At 37.6% G+C, this 20,854-nt stretch overlaps 1 protein-coding gene across 2 annotated transcripts; it reads left to right on the forward strand.

Moving 5' to 3' along the window:
• The first annotated feature begins 256 nt into the window (after window positions 1-256).
• On the forward strand, window positions 257-12,267 carry zgc:171566. 2 transcript variants are annotated; one of them, XM_063911668.1, is made up of 9 exons: window positions 258-616; window positions 2,829-2,943; window positions 4,447-4,497; window positions 5,461-5,545; window positions 6,168-6,306; window positions 8,341-8,447; window positions 9,460-9,550; window positions 9,980-10,117; window positions 10,283-12,267. In XM_063911668.1, exons 1-9 carry the CDS (start codon window positions 517-519, stop codon window positions 10,402-10,404), a joined length of 948 nt encoding a protein of 315 aa, XP_063767738.1. In that variant the 5' UTR covers window positions 258-516; the 3' UTR covers window positions 10,405-12,267. The 2 variants fall into 2 exon arrangements, with proteins under 2 accessions (XP_063767739.1, XP_063767738.1); XM_063911669.1 differs by lacking the exon at window positions 4,447-4,497 and having other exon boundaries at window positions 257-616.
• The last annotated feature ends 8,587 nt before the right edge of the window (window positions 12,268-20,854 follow it).

A 20,854-nucleotide genomic window follows, 5' to 3' on the forward strand; every position in this document is an offset into this window, starting at 1 on the left:
AGACCTGACTGGACTTTTAACACTTAAAGTTGCACATTTTATATCTCTTGAGAGGCAAGAAAAAGCGTTTTTTTGCCTTGTCTCACTGTTGATTTTTTTTTTATTTAAAGATGCCATATACCCCAAAGGATACGTCGATTGCCAACCTATAACGTCTGATCTGGCTGATCTATTTCTATGAGAAGAGAACAAGAGGGGGCGTATCTAGCTGACGTGGATCTACGGAGGGGAGTTCCCTAATGAATGACTTGCTCGTGTTCAAAAGCCTTACGGAGATAAAAAGACAGATCTTCATAGGATGACAGCCAGGGAGGAGAATCAATTTTGATCGTAATTAAGGCAGCACCTTCGGCCGGATTATTTTTTTGCTGCCTAAACTGTGTGTGTGTTCCTGTCACCGGCCCTTAATTCATTTGCATTTCAAATTCTGAAGATCACCCATATTGTGGTGAAAACGTGTCCTGCATCCTTCATCTCCAGGATTTGTGCGTAAGTCTTCGGTGCCCAGTGTTGTGGATGTGTCGTTCGGCTGCAGCGGTGTTGACCGCCCTCCTGTGCGCCGCGCGGCTGTGCGCGGCAGGGAGGAACCAGCCGCTCAACTACCGGCCCATAATTGGTAAGATCCAGACCTAGGACCGGTTTCTGTGTGTCTGTCCCTCTGCCTGCAGGTACAGGCTGTGGCATTATTTTAGCTTCTGATGTCGTTTTATTCGAGAATGTTCGAGAAAAGGTGCGTTTGTGGAGAGAGAGAGAGAGAGAGAGAGAGAGAGAGAGAGAGAGAGAGAGAGAGAGCGAGCGAGAGAGAGATTTCTGCGTTGTACTATAATGTAATTACATTTGTATTTATTTGTTCAAGTGTTTATAGTCCCCATATCCTCATATGTATGTTATTTCAGTATACAGTATATTATATATATATATATATATATATATATATATATTATAACTAGTACAGTTTATTACTTATGATTATTTAGTTCATAGTTAATAAAATAAAAAAAGTCTTATTCTATTTTATGTCAGCAGAGGTGGAACAATTACTATCTATCTATCTGTCTGTCTGTCTGTCTGTCTGTCTGTCTGTCTGTCTGTCTGTCTGTCTATCTATCTATCTATCTATCTATCTATCTATCTATCTATCTATCTATCTATCTATCTATCTATCTATCTATCTATCTATCTATCTATGAGCTGCAGAAGGAGTCTATTGTCCTACTCAGATTAATTACTAAGTAAAAGTAGCAATACTACAGTGTACAAATACTCAGTTACAGGTCCAGCATTCAAGATGTTACTAAAGTAAAAACATACTTTAAAAAGGTTTAAAGTAACATAAAACAGTAAAGTACAAGTACCTACATTCTTTTTTACTTTGGTGCAGTACTTGAGTAAATGCACTTAGGTATACTTTACCACTACTTATCTGTACATTGTTTTCTTATTTGAATCATTTGGACTATTTTACATCTTTTACTTTAATGTTAGGTTTTTAATATGTTGTATTTTTCCGAGAAGCCCAAACTACCAAACAATGTTTTGTGCATATGATAATTGTAGCCTTTTAATCTGAACAAACAAAGGTTTTCCATCAAGAAAAAAAAGAAGAAAGAAAGTTATATGTAGTTACAAGTAATGGATTTATTTGCAACACTTTTAACTAAAGAGGTAAGCTACTATAGGCCTACAGGCTACAGCATGTGTCTTTACTGATAAGAAATAGAGAACTATGACAGGACACTTTGCTGTTGAAAACAAACCTGTTGTTCTCAGTGTGGTTAACACTCTGGCAAGTCATGTCACCATGACTCATGATCTCTGATTGCGTCCAAAGGAGGAAGTACAATGACCTGGCAAGGCCTTTGTCATGCCCAGGGTTTAGGGTGTCAACTCATTCAGGTGGCCTGTTTGTTTGACATGGATGAAAATAAATGACATACTATCTCATTATTGTGACTTTTGTGGGTCATGCCTGAGTGATCTGCCAACTCAGGGATTAAGTGGGAAATGTGTTCCAGCATTCGCGTGCTACAATCGGCAGGTAAAAACGGTCAAACAGTGTCAAGTTGAATGCTGCTTAAAGCACTGCAGCACCTCTTTTCACACTCTGTCTGAAACCAGAACGTAGTCCGTTCTTTCACATTTTGTGTGGGTGAAACACTAGAACATGTTATTCCAAAAAAGTTGAGGACTAGTTCCTCTCAAAAAAGTGGTATTGTCTTACTATACTGTTTTACCAAAGTCACTGTTATTATCTTTAAACTAGATATCTGAGGCCTCCAATTGGTGCAAGACATGTAGCTTGTGCCACTTCGTCTGCCATCTTTGCCTTTTTACTGCCTTGCATTTCAGGGTTTAAATCCACAATGAAATCACGGGAGGACTTTTGGGTCAAACTTGGTGTGATGTGATTAATTTGTCTTCAATTTCTTCAAAAAGTGTTAAGATTTCCAGATGACTCGTCAGCATTACAGTTGACATATTAGGGGGATATGGGGAATTATTTTCAAAATACATTTAGAAGGTATATTGTGCTTGTAAAGTTTGTAGTGTTTAGTCATATATACTAATAATAGAGTTTTATTTAGATATATTATTGGAGAAAACACAAAGGAAGCACTCAAGGATTTGCAAGTCTCATTTAAATTAACAACAACTGTAGATGATTTCATCTTCAAGAGTGCATCAGTTTTTTCTTAACAAAAACCTTTATTCCCCTGCTCTTTGTGGTTTTTGATCTTTGTAGTTAGGATTTCTCAGCTATGTAATGTCAACCTTTCTATATCTGCATAAAACGATGTGATATGATTTGTGTGTTCTGCTATCCTTAGGTGTGTTGGCGCAGGAAAATCTTCCAGATGACCAGTATGCTCATGGCTTCTCTTACATCGCTGCCTCCTATGTCAAATACTTGGAAGGAGCCGGGGCTAGGGTTGTACCTGTGAGGTAAAACAGTCACTCTTATACATGGTTTGTGAAGGAACTTGTTAGAAGTCCCACGGCTAATTTTGCCGTTGTATATTGATGCACAAACCACACCTATTATGTAACCTGTAATCCCTAAAATGTAAATCCTGGTTCCTTTGGATTGAAAGCGATTACCTTGGCAAATGCAATTTAACACTCCAGCAAACAGTATTGTTTTGCTGACGCATAATTGCAGCTGATTGCAGCCATTCTAGAGACCTTTCATGCATTAACCTGCATTTCCTGTCGCTTTTAACAATATAAGAAACTTCAAGGTTTTTACTGACTCATGCCGGTACGGTACTCAAACCACTGCATTATGATGTAAACCAGCACTTAATCTTTCCTTGGTGTCTCCTTTAAGGAGTCGTTTGCTTTGAGAAACAACACAAAAACGAATGGTTTCTAGTTAGGATAGAAAGCTCAGATTGCCATATAGGTGCATTCTCATGAATAAGAAGAAAAGCTATACATTAAGTGTAAATTACTCCATTTAAAGGGTTTTTCTGCTCGTGGGACAATAAGGGTTGAAACTAATTAAAATGCTGGTATGACTTGTCATTTCATAGAATGTTTTAATGGAATATTGGATTATTAAATAAAGGAATAACTCACTAAGCTGCCCACATCTGAATGGCTTTCATGAAGCAATCAAAACAAAGGCTGACATCATTGCCAACTGCAACAGTTAAACAGCAGATCAATCAATACTTATTCAATCTGCTTTAATCCTTTTTTTACGTTCACAATAGATCACAAAACTATGTGTAATGTAAAAGGTCTATTCTAGCAAATTGTTTAGGTCGATAGCCCACAATTTAACTTTATATTTTACTCTTAGTGGTCTCAGCAACTTTGTTTTCTGCCAAGAAACCCAAACCAAGACTCTATGACTAATACTGTTGTGAGTAAGATGTGTATCGCATCATTCAAAAGGTAGTGAGGTTAGCAAATAAGGCTTTCCTATAATTCATTTAAAAGGGATTGTAATTTATTTTACAGAAATCCTTCTGGAAAATTATAAAATAAGCAATAGCTCCAGGTTCCATCCAGTGTGAAACTGTGACAGTGATGTGACTCACAGCAGTTATCAGTCAAGGTGAGGAGTTTCAAGGAGCGTAGCCTGTACAAATGAGCAAAACTTCCTTATACTTAGCAGTTGTTCAAAATGCAGGTTACTTTCAATAAGACAATGACATGAATTGGATGTAAAATATATATAAGACGAAATGATCTGTCTTGGTTCACAACATACATACTTCCACTAGTAAAAGGCAATCATACTAAATGTCTTCAAAATGTGGATACTATATTCATACTGATCTATAATGTTGAAATTATTATTTATGTAGGCACATTTTTCAGTAGTTGCAGCACATAAAATGGTGCTTTAATGCAGAGTGGTTAATAATGTATTTGATTGTCTTGGATAGTTATTGGGTTTAACAACTTTTTACATTTCTTGCCTCTTCTGTTCACCAGAATCAATCGCACAGAAGGAGAATATGCAAATATATTTAATGCGATAAATGGGTAAGTTAACATGGGGTTCTCTTGTTTTGTGCTTTGCTTTGATAACCTCTCTATATAACACACTGACCTGCTTTTGATGCCATAAGCCTAATAACAGCAGGTGTTAGCATAGCTTGCTAGCTAAAAGATCAACAGGCTTATTTAGCCGATTTAGTCACTTCTGGCCAATACTGAAAACATTGTTAGCTTATTATAAATTAAATGATTGATGGTTTTAAAATAAGACAATGGCAGAGATGTTGACCATTTATGTTGAGACAATTTGTTTTTGCTTTCGTGTCTAATACAGCACATTTGTGGAGCAGGTTTTAGCATAGTTAGCTAGCTAAAATATCAACAGGTTAACTGAGCAGATCAAGTCAGCAAACAAAAGAAGACTTGACAATAGCTGAGAGTTTGCCTCTTTTCTGTGGAGATCATTTTTGCAATAACATCTAATACAGCACATTTGTTTACGTGGTTAAAGGCTCCAACAGCAGATTTGAGCATAATTTGCTAGCTAAAAGATACACAGGTTAATTTAGCTGAGCAAGTCACCACATATTCATACAGACAGCATATCTATGACCAATACTTAGAATATGGTTAGTTTATAGGATATTCAATCTGATATTTGTTGTTAAATAAGACAATGGCTGAGAGGGTGATCTTTCCATTCGAGACCATTTAAGCATTAGCGTTTTGTTAAAAGCAGCTAATCAGTAGACTGCAAGCCAGAGGCTGTGTATGCCATGTGAAAACAAGGCGACACAGACACGTTTTTCTATCTTAGGTCTATGGCTTTGACCTGTTTATTTATTATGTTATAGTTGTTTAGCATTGTAGCATGTAATATTAAATAAGCTTTATACACTCACAATAACTCATGTTTCTACACAGGTAAAAGATGTGGACATTTAAATCAACCATGTGAAAGTTCTCCAAGCCTGGAGCCTGAATTTAAACACCAAATTGTCTTCTCAGGTTGTTGCTTCCGGGAGGAGATGTAGATATTCAGACATCGCAGTACAGTCGAGCAGCCAAGATCTTTTATGACTTGGCTCTAAAGGTAAAATATTTGTAACATTTCAATATTTGTCTAGCTCAGACTGTTGAAACCTAAGCTGTACTTTGTGTGGATGTTTTCTTTTTGTATTCAAATTGAGACCCTTGAATTATAAGTGAAAAAGAGCATTTTGTATCGAAATCTTTGGAGAATTTAGTATGTGTTGTGATACAACCTGATTAGCTTGGCTTGCTTATTATCTTACTAAAAGCAACAGATATTTAGGATACATTGTAAGATGATGGTCACCCCAATTGTTCGTTATTTCCATACTGACAATCAAGAACCTTTCGGATGCAATGTCGCTGTAAATTATCAGGAAAATCGAGTCTGGTTTAGAAAAATTAAGTTCTTTCCAAAAACAGTCTCCTAACAGTACATAATTCCCTTTCTGGTGTGACCTCAGACATAATAGTTCCTGAAAAGCATTGCATCTTTATTCTATGATTGACCAGTTGGACAACAATTTACAATCATGTTAAACTGGTTCCTTTTCAAGTGTTACTTGATATTTTACCTGAATTATTTCTATTGGGACACTTTGATTACAGGTGAAATGGGTCACCCTGTGTAGCTTTTTTTTGGGAGATTTTCCATTACATCTTCCTCATTCACACCTCTGCAGGCCAATGATGCTGGGGACTACTTCCCTATCTGGGGAACCTGTCAGGGCTTCCAGCAGCTGTCTGTCCTCACTGCCAATAAAAACCTGCTGACCCTCACCAATACCAAGGCAGTTGCTCTCCCTCTTACTCTCACTCCAGGTAATCGCTCTCTGTCCTTTTCACTTGCTCTGCCTGTTTGTGCTCTTTTTGTTCACTCTTTATCTGCAGCATCTCTTCTTCTCTCTCTTCTCAGATGAGTAATATAAGCATCCATTACTTTCATTTTTTTCATTCTCATTTTCAATGCCTTATTAAGAGGAATTTTGGCCGGTGGAAACTATATGCATACGCTTCCATGTGCCCAGTAATGTCACCCTGCTGTGATCTTGATTGTGTAATTTGCAGCAACACTGAAAAGTCCCAGTAAAATTCCTCTATACCCAGGGAAACATATTTTGCCTAACCAGGGAAAAGCATGTTCTGGGTTTTGCATAAATGTAAACTGTACCCCCAGCTTGTGTGGATAGCAGGATTCACACGGACCCTTGCTGTATTGTTTCATAGTGTTCATGTGTAGCTATACATTACATTTAGAGTACTATTATCATTCTTGAGCTCATGAGAGCACATGACTTTTAGAGTATTCCTTCGGAATATTGGAATATCATTTTAAATTAATTAAATGCAACAACATGTTATCTACTGGGATTTTAAGTATAACTTCTGTTTTGACAACATGAAAGAGTGATCACATTAACTGGAATTCTACAACAAAAGTTAAATCGATGTTTTCCCCGCATGTATGTGATTTCAAGTTATTATTATTCAAATAATTTTTGGTGTTATCTTTTCAATAAGTAAATGTTAAACTAGGTAGCAGTGCAAAAAGCAAAATCAACTTAAGTAAACACAAAATTATAACAGTTGTCAAATGCATGCTTATAAATCTTCTTTTGGCCAAAAAAGGACTATTGTTCTGTATATAAGCTGTGATTTAAGGTTTGGGACCAGTTTTTCCTGGGCTTTCTGGGTAAAGGAAATATGATACCTTAAACTCATTGCTGTGGCTTCTGAAGCTGGGGCTCAAGCTGCACCTGTGGTTTAGTCGGAGGTGTATCTGAGGTTTAATGTTGTACATTTTACTGTAGGAAGGGTAGTAATATCCAATTATTTTGAAGGCAACAGTATGTCAATGTGCAAACAAGGAAGGAGACTGTGAACTGGTGAAGTCAATCTACAGGTTCTGTTGGTGTATTTTGGGCAGTGTGGATAACACGGAATAAAGAAAATAATTTCCCTCTGAGTTATAAGAGGGAACATTTGTCACCAATCTAATCAGGTGGTACCTATTCCAGAGTTTATTTTCAACATTGTAGATGTATAAGTGTAAGTTTTCTTTTTAATAGTTAAAGTTGAACTCCTTGAACAGGTACACTGCTCAAAAACATTAAGAGACTCAACTTTTGTTAACCTGACATTCTTCTTCCTCTTCATTGACTTTTAGAAGTTGGCATTCAGACTTTGCACTACCACCTTCTACTGGATTGATAATAAAACCACATTCTCCAAAACCAATATTATAACTAACAGAAACTAATAATATAGAAAGAAAGAAGAATAGAATAAATAAGCTTAACATTTCCAACTTCATCGCTAATAGGATCTAATATTATCATTCTAGGCTCTGAGGGGACATGAAAGCCTCTCTTAACAGCCACTGCACTTCCTCTCCAGTAACTCCCACAATGCTCAAAAATGTTCTCGCAGCATCACCAACTATTCCAATGCTTTCATATTTCCTTTCTGCCTCAGCAGCAAAGTTAATCACAATGGCAGGTATTCTTACAGCTTTCCAAACTTTAATGTATATTTGAACCACAACAAAACCCCTCATGGAGCTAAATGCAGTGGGATGGTTGGTTCCCATGCAAATGAGACCAAACAGTGCCTTAAGAAGCACAAAAATATAGTGTTTTTTTGATCTGCTTGGCTTTTTGTATTAGATCAAAAGTACACATGATAACATGCCATGCATACATTATAACTTTTAAGGAGAAGTTTTAAATAATCATTTGAGTAACTTCCCCTTACTCATGTTAAATAATTATTCCAACAGTAGTTCTGCGTACATTTTTTTCTTCACTCAAATCTAACTTCCTCTCTCCTGTGTTGTGTGAACTGTTTCTCCTCTAGCAACCCAGTCCAGCCGGCTCTTCCGGAGTTTTCCAAAGGATCTTCTGCAGTCTCTGGCTGAGGAAAACATCACTGCCAACTTCCACAAATGGAGTCTATCTTTGCAGGTATTTCCTGCTCCCCTTCTCTCATTGTCTATTGGTGATGTTATTGTTATATTTGGTGGTAATCTTTTACTTATTGAAGGTAGACATATCAGTGTTGTTCACACAAAGGGCTTTCAAGTCAGGGAAGCTCCTTCCTCCAGTCATAAATGTTCAAAGAGCACATTTAATTTATCCAAGAACAATATAAAGGGGAGGAAACTATATCTTGAATCCATATATAACTATGTATGGTTTGTTTGCGGGCATGATTTTAATCTATATCTTCTTAAGGATTACTATCAAATGACATTAAAGCTCAGAATTGTGTGCAGACAGGTGTGGTGGCCAAGTACTGTAGTAAGGCGTTGGTCCATAAGACTATGGGTTTGACCCCCCTCCATGCCTTGTTACATGAGTCTGTTGATGCGTCAAGGGTTTTGGGGTTATTGTCCATTCCTTGGTCCGCCCAATGTCATGAATGCTTTAACTCAGTACCACCTTGTAGTTGGGCGCGAATGTTCAGTTGGATTCAGGGATGAATTGACCACATTATGGTGGTCATTGGCCTAGGTGACTGTGGCCTTTAATGGGGTATCAGTATCTCACTGTGACACCATTATTGTGCTGTATAAAAGTCCTGTTCCGTGTCCTTCTACAAAGGCAACCAATATCTACCATAAATGTCTTTGCTTTAAGAACTGCATGCTTTAAAACTGCTCTGCTGTATGTTTGTGCTAAAGATCAATCAGTTTCGACCTTGTTATTACTCACCCCTTTGCATAAGAGTATATTTCAGTTAGCTTGACCAGATACAGAATATGCGTAAAATAAATTGTCTGTTGGATTGTCAACGGATGTTGGAAAAAGGGGGCTTTATCCATCAGTTTTTTGTTAAACTTTCATCTGATACGAATCATCAGTTCTCAACCAATTTCAACACCCCAAAACAAGTGTTTATTTATGTTTGGTTCCCAACAAAAAAAACAACGTAGTTGTTCAAGTCATTGTTCCAACTCTTCCTTTGAACCAACAGAACTACAGCCGAAATGCCAAACTGAAGAGGTTCTACAAGGTGCTGTCCACTAACAATGATGGGAAGAAAGAATTCATCTCCACCATGGAAGGTACCATTCCTCCCTGACGGCTGACTGCTTTGAATGTTAATAATTATGAGATTGATGCATATTATTCCGATTCCAATGAGATGGGAGATTATGAAAAGCGGTAATGATTGTTGTAATGATCATGATGGGTTAAAGGTTTTCCAAAATGATTGATACAAAATATTCTTATAGTTATCTTCTTTTTGTACATTTTATTTATTGAATTTGTATAACCATACATGTACTTTTTGTTAAAGAACTAAGTAACAAATTGTAAAATGTTGAATTATAATTTAATGAATAAATAATGCAAATAAAAGTGATATAAAGGGGATGATAATGAAAAAAACAAACATATTAAGATTATTGCAAGACTGTGACGTATAAAGGAGTCATTTTCTTTTTTATAATATTTTTTTGTCTGATGACAATCTATCTGTTTTTCCTCAGCCCACCGCTACCCATTTTATGCCGTGCAGTGGCATCCAGAGAAAACTCCCTTTGAGTGGGTGGATAAGCCGGGCATGACTCACTCCCCCGCTGCCATAAGAGCCTCTTTCTACACCTCCAGCTTCTTTGTCTCTGAAGGTAAAGGTGTTTTTTTTCTTTGTCCATTTTCTTTGGTGCCATTTTTTTTATTATAAAAGTACATCTCAAGAAAACACACTCATAATTAAACCTGCATAAAGAAAACCACTCTATAACCAACATGTTTTTCTCTCTTTCACTCCTTCCTGGACTCTTTCTCTGCAGCCATGAAGAACCAGCACCATTTCTCCAGTCTCGTGGAGGAAGAGCGAGCCCTCATCTATAACTTCTCTCCCGTCTTCAGAGGCATGAATTCCATCTTTATCCAGAACTATTACTTTGACTAATGGACAGTACCCAAGATGAAGCAGACCTGGGCTAGGTTTAGTCATAATTAGTTATTAGTAGAAAAGTAACCTTAAAATGATGATTAGAAGATTAGATCAGCTGATTTGCTCAGAAATGAATTGCAGAAGTACCAACGGGACAGTGATCATAGTTTTACGCATTGTATACAAAACAAAGGAAAATTACAAAAAATGCAAAAACAAGCTTTCAACAACAAATTTCACGTCTGTTCGTTTTGCCTGTATTTTACACATCTGGCAAACTAAATGTAATACAAATAAATAGTGATAAAGACTTGAATACTAAATACTTGAAAGACATGACTTACATTTCAAATATTGTCAATCATCGGGGTACAGCATAAAGTCTAATTTACCAATAATGATTTCCCTATGTCTTAATTGAATACCTTTGGTGGTTTCGCCTCTATTATATTCCATTGGGTTGTGATCGTAACCAATAGGAGGCTTAAACTGAGTGATTAGTGACTGTGTTGCAGTATGTCACTCATACCTCGCACATACCCACTCTGGGACCAATAATTCCCCAAATCACTGCCATTTTTTTTGGTTTCCTAGTTTTCTTTCCGTCTTTAAATGTTTTATTTGTGAGTTTCTGAAAACAATGTTGTCAGTTAAACTCACTGAGACAAGAAACAAGTGTACCTTTGTTGAGCCTCAGCATCATGCTCCATCTGGTGTACTTTTTTAATGAATGATATATGTAGAATGTAATAGCTTGGACAGATGAGATAATCTTACCAGGCAAACCCCATTATGCGATTATTGGGATACCTCTTTATCCCAAATGTAAACATGGACATCCATTTAACACCTCCTAAATTGCCATGTTGTTTTCGATCATCAGCTAGAGGTTAGGATAAATGATATAATGAATGTGAGTCTTCAACCATTTTTTTATATAGAAACACATTTTGCCCTTTACTTCCATGTATTATTTGTATTCCACTGTATGGCACATGTTCCTAACTGTAAGAAATCAGTGTGTATGCCTGTCAATGATAAAGGAAAATGTGGTTTCCAACTTGTGTCTTTGAAGAACTACTGTCACGCTATAATGTTGGATAATCATTTTGTAAACTCTAAAGATGAGTCTTGAGAAGAGTTCATCTTTAAATGATTGTATTCTTGTGCATCTCTGTGGGCATTTTAACATTTGTATTCAACAGAAAATAGCAGTATTTTGTATATCACATTGTCTTGAGTATGTTACAATAACTCCAAAGATGATCAGCATTTGGATGGGTACAGTGTTTACATCGAAACATTCGCTTTATTTTTACAGTTGGCCGAAGTAATGACATTGACTTCATTATATATGCATTTTTTTAAATTTCCAAATTGGGAATATATGTAGTCTAATCTTAAACATTTTAGGCAAACTTGGGGTTTTTAAAATGACAGACAAAACGTATAAATGTATTTATAAGTGTGGCATGGCATCATAACATTACGGCATGCTTTACATTTTTTTTCCGAGCACATTTTTTTTCAATAAGGCTGATATTTTGTCATTGTTTTTAACGGTTTTATCAGGTTAACAAAAAGAAAATGTATATATTTATTTTTGGGGTGTTTTGTTCAAATGTTGCTTACCTCCATTGAATCATAATGTTTCCCTTTGCTTGATAAGCCCGCTGGTAAATATGCAGCCACAAGTAAAACAATATATATTTTCTATGTTAAAAAACACATAAATGATGACCCTATGAACTTGTCCAAATTATTTGGATCCTTTCTGTATAACATTTGCCAGTTCAACACAGTGGCTTGGCTACATTGATTGTATACATTTGTTGGTTTGAACATGTGATGATCAGACATTAAAGAGAGTCAAGTAAACCTCCAAGCTTCCATTATCCTTTGTTTCCTCTTAAAATAAGAAGCATGCAGAGGTTCTGTTTACTGTACGCCCCTAACAAATGCCCTTTATCTGACTGACAAAGAGATAATGGGGTTTTGCGTAGTGTGAAATTACCACTTTTCAGCACCTAGCCTTAACCTGCTACAGAAGAGCTGTTTTAAGCACTTCAAAGGCCCAATTATTTAGTCATTGCTGTCCTGTGAAAGCACATGCCTCTGAAAATAAAACACAGCTCTTTGTTCTGCTTTGTGAAAAGATGTTTTTCTATGAAGGACATTTTTTATTAATAGCTCATTAGGGAGTGAGAGAACTGTCTCACAGTAAAATGATTTAAAAAATCACCTTGTCACTGGATATCAAGAACACATTTTAAAACTGTAACATAAATAAAGAAAATAGCATTTCGCAGAATGTTCTCATCATATTGTGAGCGGTTGGCCTTTTCCAAAGTCGAGAAAATGTAAGACTTTTCTGGGTGAAATCTGACATTTTAATCTTGGAGCCTTTTGCTAAAATAGTTATAAATATGTTTTAGCCCCATCATTCTTTACTCAATAATTACAAATCACACATTTTTCATATTACGTTATAAAATGTAAGTTTTCAAGAGCAGTAATAAAGCATGTTGTTATGCTGCACCCTTATGCTCAAAGTGGTCATTTCATCATTCCTGTGCCTTTTTGCAAAGTGCATGGGGTCTAAGTACTATCTTAATTAACTGTGCTTTGCAACAGTTATTTCTTAAGAGTTTAACACTCAGCAATCAGCCTGAGCTCAGAAAATGCACATACAGAAAAAACTATTTAAACAACCCAATCCAAATGTTATGTTCCTGTAGGACCCTATTGCTCACGGAGGGAGTGGATTGACAGTGTTTTCTTTGCTTTTATATAACTTAGATGTAGTATATTTGGGAGTCATGTCAATCAATTTCGGAGGGAGGGCCATGTCCCACATACTGCACATTGCAGCTATTTCCAGTAGATGGCACCATGATACCACTGAATGTGCTGCTGTTCACTTGTTTTAAGGGATTTAAAATGTGGAAACACTACTACCAACAATACACAGACTATGTTCTTTGTAAACACAGTTTAAGCTCCAAATTCCCATTAGCATCCTCCAGTTCCATTACATGTTCTCATTCTTCTTTTGAAATTCCCAACACTTTATTACATCTATACACAATTCAAGTCTATTCTATAAATTACAGAATATTATTTAAATATTAATAAAAGACTTAAACATTTTAAGATTAACATGTCGGCCTGACATATTTGTCAAATTTGGGAGAATGTATGTGTTACGTGCCACATTGTGTTTGTGTGTGTCTCTATCCCCCTCTCCCTTTCTCTCCCTCTCCCTTTCTCCCCCTCTCCCCCTCTCCCCCTGATTGTCCCCCTCCAGGTGCAGCCTCTCCCTCAGGTGCTCCCAATCCTCAATCAGGACCTGCATAAAGGCCTGAGGAGCTGCTGCACTCTCTCCCCCTTCTCCTACAAGCTGCATGGACTGAAGTGTGTGACCTGTGCAGCAGTGTAGTGTTTTCTTGTCTGTGTGGGGTGTGCAACTTGTTTTGACTCGTGTTTCGGTTAACTATAATCACTTTCTTTTATAAGAAAGTTGTTTTGGTTTGTCGTTAGTTTGTTTTGTAAATTTGCTGGCTAATTTTTGAGTAATTAAACTATACATTCAGATTTTGCCAATCAGTTTCCACTCTCTTTTTTTTCTCCTGGTTATTTTTTTATGTTGTTACTTCCTCTTTACTCCTAGAATATAAGGGAACACAACACTATAGGGATCTATTGTAAAATACACAAAAAAAGCGATAACATGGCCCTCCCAGGCTGTCGTGTGTTATGTGTCTGTGTGTGTGGGCGTTTCCCCCTGCCTGATGAGTGTTCCCCACAGCTTCTGTTAGTCGTTGCTCTATATACCGAGCAAAAAACAACACCTGGCTAGTCTCCTAGCCTCTAAGGTCAACTATCTTTGGTGGAAATTCTTAATGAGTTGTCCTTTAGGCACCCAGCATACAGAAAGCAAGTGTCTCCTCAGTCGAGTGCAACTACTCAAACTGAAGAGTCTGCTTGTTAGAAACAAGAATGAATACACTTAGTGATGAGATAACTGACCCGTGACGCTCTCAAAGTACAATAGACCCATGATCTGATCACTGGTCACCCCGTGTGGTCACATGGCCCCTTGTGACTGGTCATATACCTATGGGATGATATCTCAATTATATTGATTTACTATCTTGAGATGTAAGGCTTACAGAATATTATTATTTAGACAACTTCATGGCTTTCAATTCTTTGCTAATCATAATTTCCATTACACATCTCAGTGTCTCTCTCTCTCTTCTTCTACTGGACCAGCACTTTATTTGCTTGCTTGCTTGTTTCTGTTGTTACAATAAATTAGAATCTTTTTGATTTAACCACTTCTATCTTCCATTCTTTTTCATGGTTAATGAGCCGGGTCATGACAATCTTGGGGCTCGTCCAGGATTTGAACCCCCGACCTCTCGCAATGTGGTGGCAGGCGTGTTATACAGCCTATAGAATGCATGTTGTCCAATTCCTGCTCTCCTCTTAAACTGGCACCAATGATTAGGTGGGGGGGCATGGTTGCAAGTTGACGCAGAGGTGAGTGACAAGCATTAGATCAGGTTAGTAGCCTAAATATCTTTTCCATAGTTTGATTTTGGTTCCAGGATTGGGACCCCTTTTCAATGGAGGGGAGTTCGACAGCCCTCCCATGCTATCAGGGCCTATTGTCATTCGTATAGTGTGTGCATTTTTATGCATTTTTTTCTGTCTGTTGTGTGTTCCCTCTCAGTAAGCTTTAAGAGCAGCTGTCTCTTTTCCGGTCGGTCCAGCAATTTTTTCATGTGTTTGCTTGTTTCCATTATTTCAAGGTTACATATACTGTCCCCTTTTGGATTTAACCCAGTCTATCTCACATTTTTTTGGTCATGGCTGATGAGTCATGTCAAACTATGGGCTTGTCCAGGATTTGAACCCCTCGCAATGTGGCCCATTCTTTGTCATGGCTCATGAAACGGGTCATGATACCCACATACGTCAAATAGAGTGTAGCTGTTTAACACTGTATTCATTTGTTGACGGTGGTGGAGTTCTATCAACTACTAAAGAAAAGTTGGAAACACTTTACTTGAAATGCCATTATGTGTCACTTCAGAGCGAAAAACACTTGACTTTGTGTCTGAGACATTGAATGCAAATATAATATCATAACATAAACGGTCCTTTGGTCACCAATATGTTATTTATTCTTCCATAATCGTCCTTGCTTGCTATTGAGATATCTCACAGTAAAAAGACTTGTTTAGACGGGGATCAGCTTTATGTTCACCCCGGACAGCTTGTGAGTGAGATGTATTTTTCATACCCAGACAGACTTATCGACACACACTTCAGCTTCAGTTCCTTTGCTTTATAGGGTGGCTGTGGGATCATTTTTCTTTTATCTAAAGCTTCAAGGATCTTCAGAAAAAAAACATGCAGTTTCACTGCAAGGTGTCATGAGAGGAAGTGAGAGTAGGAGAAAAAAATAAAAAGGGAAGTGGAGTGATGATGAGTGGAGATACAGATAAAATAAAACGAAGATGCATTGACAGACAGACAAAAAGAGATGAGAAGGAGGAGTGAGTGCAGTCAGGACAAGGACAGCCACCATTTCCAACCAATTAAAACCAATTGAGTGCTATAAAACTCCTCCGTTTTATTCAGTAGGTTTCTGGGATCTGCTAGTGCTTGATATTATTGTTTTAAACACAGCAGATGTGTGCAGATCCTTTAAAAGGGGTGGATCTGCCATCCATGGAGGACCTCTACTCCCAGCAGCTCAGGAAAAAGCCCACAGGATTACCAAAGACCCCCATCAACCCAGCAACAAACTGTTCTGTCTGCTACCATCTGGCAGGTGGTACCGCAGCATCAGGACTAAAACCACCAGACTCAGAGACAGTTTTATCCTGCAGGCTCAGAACGCTAAACTCCTGATGTTGCACTTTTTTTATTGTTCTTTTTTTAATTTGTTTTATGTCTGTATATACAGCTCCTGAACAAATTAAAAGACCAGTTCTCCGGTTTCATTATTTATAGGTTTGTCTTTGAGTTAAATGTTTTTTTGTATTGTAATCTATAAACTACGAAAACATTTCTCTGTGTTGGAATTCAACAGACACTGGAATGGCTGCCATATATTTAGAGATAAATATTTAAGAACAATTTGGAGTGGTCTCTTTACTTTTTCCTGGGCTGTATTTATATTCCATTGTTGAGGAGCATGTGACCCCAGTTTTTCATTACACAACTACACCATAGCTGTGTTTATGTCATTAAAGCTTTGAAATTTGCTGTGACTGACAAATCATTCGTCAGACCCTGTAAAGAATCTATTAACGAGAACATAGTATCAATGTTTAGATGTTGGTGAAACGTTTCTGTTTATTTCAAATGCCCCAGTCCAGAGTTCTCCTTTTTTGACAGCAAGAGTGAATTAGGCTCCCAGCCAGCATGTCGAAGTGGGACACACATGTTTGATGGGCCGCATTTGTGCAGTGGCTGCACTCAGGCCTGATGTGGGTCTGACCATGTGGAGGTTAATGGGGCCGAGCTGAGTGGGACTTGTGTGAGCAATGATCCTTATGTTCCGCAGGGGCCCCTGTTTGTGTTCAAATACAGTGGATGGGCTAATTGATTGTTGGGAGGCGTGTTGGTCAGAAACTATAGGCCCTTTATGGGAGATCTGTTGGATACTACCTGAGTTACACACTGGCTCCGATGTAATCACAGGTACATTCATGCATTAAACCTAAAAAATGAATGAAATATTGATTTGTGAAACAATATTTTTCTTCCCCAGCCTACTGAATGCCCTCAGTGCTGTTTGACTGAGGTTTTACTAATAACAGTCAAGCTTTGTCATGTGGCAGGGAGTTAGCAAACATGTATGAGACACTATGAGGTTTATTGTTTACACCCAGTGACTCCTGTGACGAGTCCAAATGTCTCCTGTGAAAAAGTGAGATTGACCTTTCACAGGTCACATTGCTAAAAAGATGGACCTTTTCACTCTCTTAAGGAGTGATAAGGATGTTTGATCCTGACCCCTTGGAATTATCTTTTTTAAAGCACTGGGTATCCATTTTGCTTCATTTATAACATGTGGTTAACTTTATGTTATCACGGATTAACGCTGGGTACTTAACATTACTGCTTGGTTATGTTTGGCCAATAAAATCTCTTTGGAAAGATTAAAGTTATGTATTGAAGTTAAGTACATTATGTATGTTGCATATGTTACAGACATAATGTTCAATTTAAAATCAATTCAAATACATTTTATGAAGTCTGCTGACGCACCAACCATACTGCAGATAGCTGTGTAAAAGGTGTTGAATCTGTTGGTTCCAACCATTGTTAAACCCTCTCTTTATACTATACCTTTCTTCTTGCTTTACTCCTGTTGTAGTTAAGCTATTAAAACAACTTGAGGCAGCACTGCATTACCAAGAGTGTGGGGTATGTAGAGTGTCATTGTCCCAAAGCGTGGAGTAGGGTGGACCTCAATGCAGGAGACAGGAACTAAACATAAAGGAAAACCTTTAATGTGGGCTTGGTTCAGACTGGGCAAGGAATACCAGAACTCTGTCTGAGTCTGAAAATGAGAACTGAATTAATGATAACATAAAGTGCAGGTGTAAAGGAAGCCAGGTGGTTCCGGAGTAATAGGGAACAGGTGAAACTAATAAGGTGAGGGCGGACAATCAACAGGCGGGAAAATAAACAACAGATAGAAAAAACAGATTAATAAAACAGATAATACTTGTTTCTGAGTCATTTTACATCTCAGTTGCCTTGTTACCCATTAGAAGTTACTTTCCCATTCCGTGTTTGGACCAAAATTCTACTTTGTTTCCCTTTCTTTTGCTTGAATTTAGTTTCGCAGACAACAAAGTATTATAGCACTCACTTTTTTCGAAACACCGGACCCACCGGACTCAGTTCTGAGCTTTTATTCCAATTTCAACAACATAAGTTGTTGAGTTGATTAATCCCTATGTCAATTACTTTCATTTACTTTGTACTTGTTGCTTCAAGGCCTTCAGCTATGTAATGATGAAGCATCATTGAGCATCATTGCGTCAACACGTACTTTGTGTCTGACCTCAAGTAGCACATTATGGTTTTCTTTACAGAGCAATAAATGAATTTCATAACTGCCTCATGATTTACAATTTAATTTGATTCTGGGAGCGTTGTACCCCCCTCCATCTGCAATTGTATCTATTAAACATGCTTTCCGCACAAATGTAATCCTAAGGTAATTGATGAATGATGCTCAGTGTTTTTAATTAAGCATTGGATCAAGTAAGGATTGCAACCACTTTCATATTTTGTTCCCTACATCCCATTCATTACATAGAGCTTTCCTCTCTTCATTTCATGAAATAATTCAATTCTTTCTGCATTATAAAAGCACAAGGACACATGGGACCCGATCAGAATATTTGGATTTTATTAAATGATTGAGTGTGGCGGTTTGGGATGCTTCTATGAACAGTGTAATCTTCATCAGACATGCTTTATGAATTACAGCCGGGCTTCACTCAGCCCGAACATTTCCTCTTTAATTCACAACACACACATGCTTACCCTGCCATCATCACAGGTACACACACACACACACACACACACACACACACAAAGCGTAATTTCGATCATAGTCATGATGATCAGCGTGTTCCTGGAAGCATTTCAGAAGCAGCAACATTCACCTGCATACCTCATTAACACGAGACAAGGGTCATCTGAATTCACACAAGAATTCACAGATGTGCTTATTCATAGGAATCATTAACACTGACAATCCCACAGAAGCACACACTCTACCTCTTGCACACAGAAACCTGCTGCGTAAAAAGCGGTGTTGATCCATAATATGTATTCCCACCCCATCATTACCCATGTAACATATAATCACTGCCAGCCTGTATTTTACACCATTCACATCGCACATGATGGTGTCTGTGCACGGAATTTTTATTTTTAGAAACATTGTGAGGGATTTTCAGTAATGGTGCTTCAGCTACATTCACAAAGCAAAGTACAGAGACATGTTTCAATGAATACGTTTGTAATTGTAATGCAGGCAAACTGATGCAATGAACTTATAATTTGTCGTAATCGCTGCTCTTTTTTAATGCTGGAGAAAGCTCATTATCGGGTTATACCACAGGTGTAATGCTCAGTCTTGTTCAGGCATTCTGGGGTTTGTCCAAGGTCATTCTGAGCAATGTCAGAAATAACAAACTGTAAAGAGTTAAGAAGGCAGAATGTATATATATATTTTTTTTCCAAGAGGCAAGGATTTAGAGGGTTTTTCTGTCTGGTGTCTTTTCTTGCCCTTGTTTTGGAACAAAAAGAGTAGAGTAGTTGCAAAGTATTGTGCTGCCGGACATTGAAGATGCAAACTTTATAGTTTGTTTTACAGTCATCTTTGATTTAATTGAGCATTGGATAGATGTTGGGTCTAGTGCCATTTTATGACTAGTTCCCCTTGTTCTATGACAGAAATCAGTTTATTCATGGCCGAACTTCACTTCACCCTAAAACTGACAGACAATGCATGCCATTCAATTTAATCCTTCAGTATTTCACCCTATTTTGTTTTGCTTTCTATAAGAGATGGTTAACAACAAACTGGTTTGCAAAAATCTGATTACATTAAGACAATAACAAATGGGTCAGACAGCTGCAGTCATTTCTACTAAGTCAACTTCCCTTTGTGCCCTGATTTATGGTAACCTCATTCATTATTCAAACAGCTGGTGAGGGACCAATGAAACTTAATTTAAAAACTGAACAAGATGATTGAGGCCAAGAGAAACGATGTGCTGGATCTCAATTAATTCAAAAAATAGTCTCTGTAGAACCTGGAGACTATTTCTGTCCTCAGCAGCTCGGTGATACATAGATAATAGAAAAGTTCAGAGGACCAAAACTACTCTGGCAAAATCTACAAACTTTAGAGATTCAAACACCATAATAAGCTATTCTTTTGCGTCCTATAAAATGATGGATTGACTGAAGCTGTGCTAAAATAGTAACACTTTTACTGACGGCTAGAGATGAGACCAAAGGCTTGATGATGAAATGTCCTTCTTGTTAGGAACATGAAACAATGACTAGGACTAAGATGCAAAGATGAAACACAAAAGCTTACCAGCAAAAGTCTTTAAATTAAAGAAACAAAGTACGACAAAAAGATCGAGGACACATTTGTCAAAGACAAAAATACAAGACGAACTAAATGTGGCTCTTGGTACAAACAAAAATAAAGATATTAGTTGGAAAACCCTGTCTCTCTTGAATCTGCATGAAACAAGACAGACTGGCATAGGATAAAGGGATGAGGACTTTTTATACATGGGACACAGGCGGGAAAACACAGCATGGCAGGAAGTTAAGGGATCTGAAACAAGACGGAAAAGTACAAAATTAAAGAGGAAGTGAAATGACAGACAGTTCATGACGA

The sequence above is a fragment of the Eleginops maclovinus genome, chromosome 20 (assembly GCF_036324505.1).
Source record: "Eleginops maclovinus isolate JMC-PN-2008 ecotype Puerto Natales chromosome 20, JC_Emac_rtc_rv5, whole genome shotgun sequence".
Classification (NCBI taxonomy): Eukaryota; Metazoa; Chordata; class Actinopteri; order Perciformes; family Eleginopidae; genus Eleginops; species Eleginops maclovinus.

What these genes read in the sequence shown, in the direction of transcription:
- zgc:171566 (XM_063911668.1), top strand. Translation starts at nt 517, where the DNA reads ATGTGTCGTTCGGCTGCAGCGGTGTTGACCGCCCTCCTGTGCGCCGCG. An exon ending in CAACTACCGGCCCATAATTG is followed by an intron (nt 617 to 2,828) that starts GTAAGATCCAGA and finishes TGCTATCCTTAG; the next exon opens with GTGTGTTGGCGCAGGAAAAT. An exon ending in AATGGAGTCTATCTTTGCAG is followed by an intron (nt 8,448 to 9,459) that starts GTATTTCCTGCT and finishes TTGAACCAACAG; the next exon opens with AACTACAGCCGAAATGCCAA.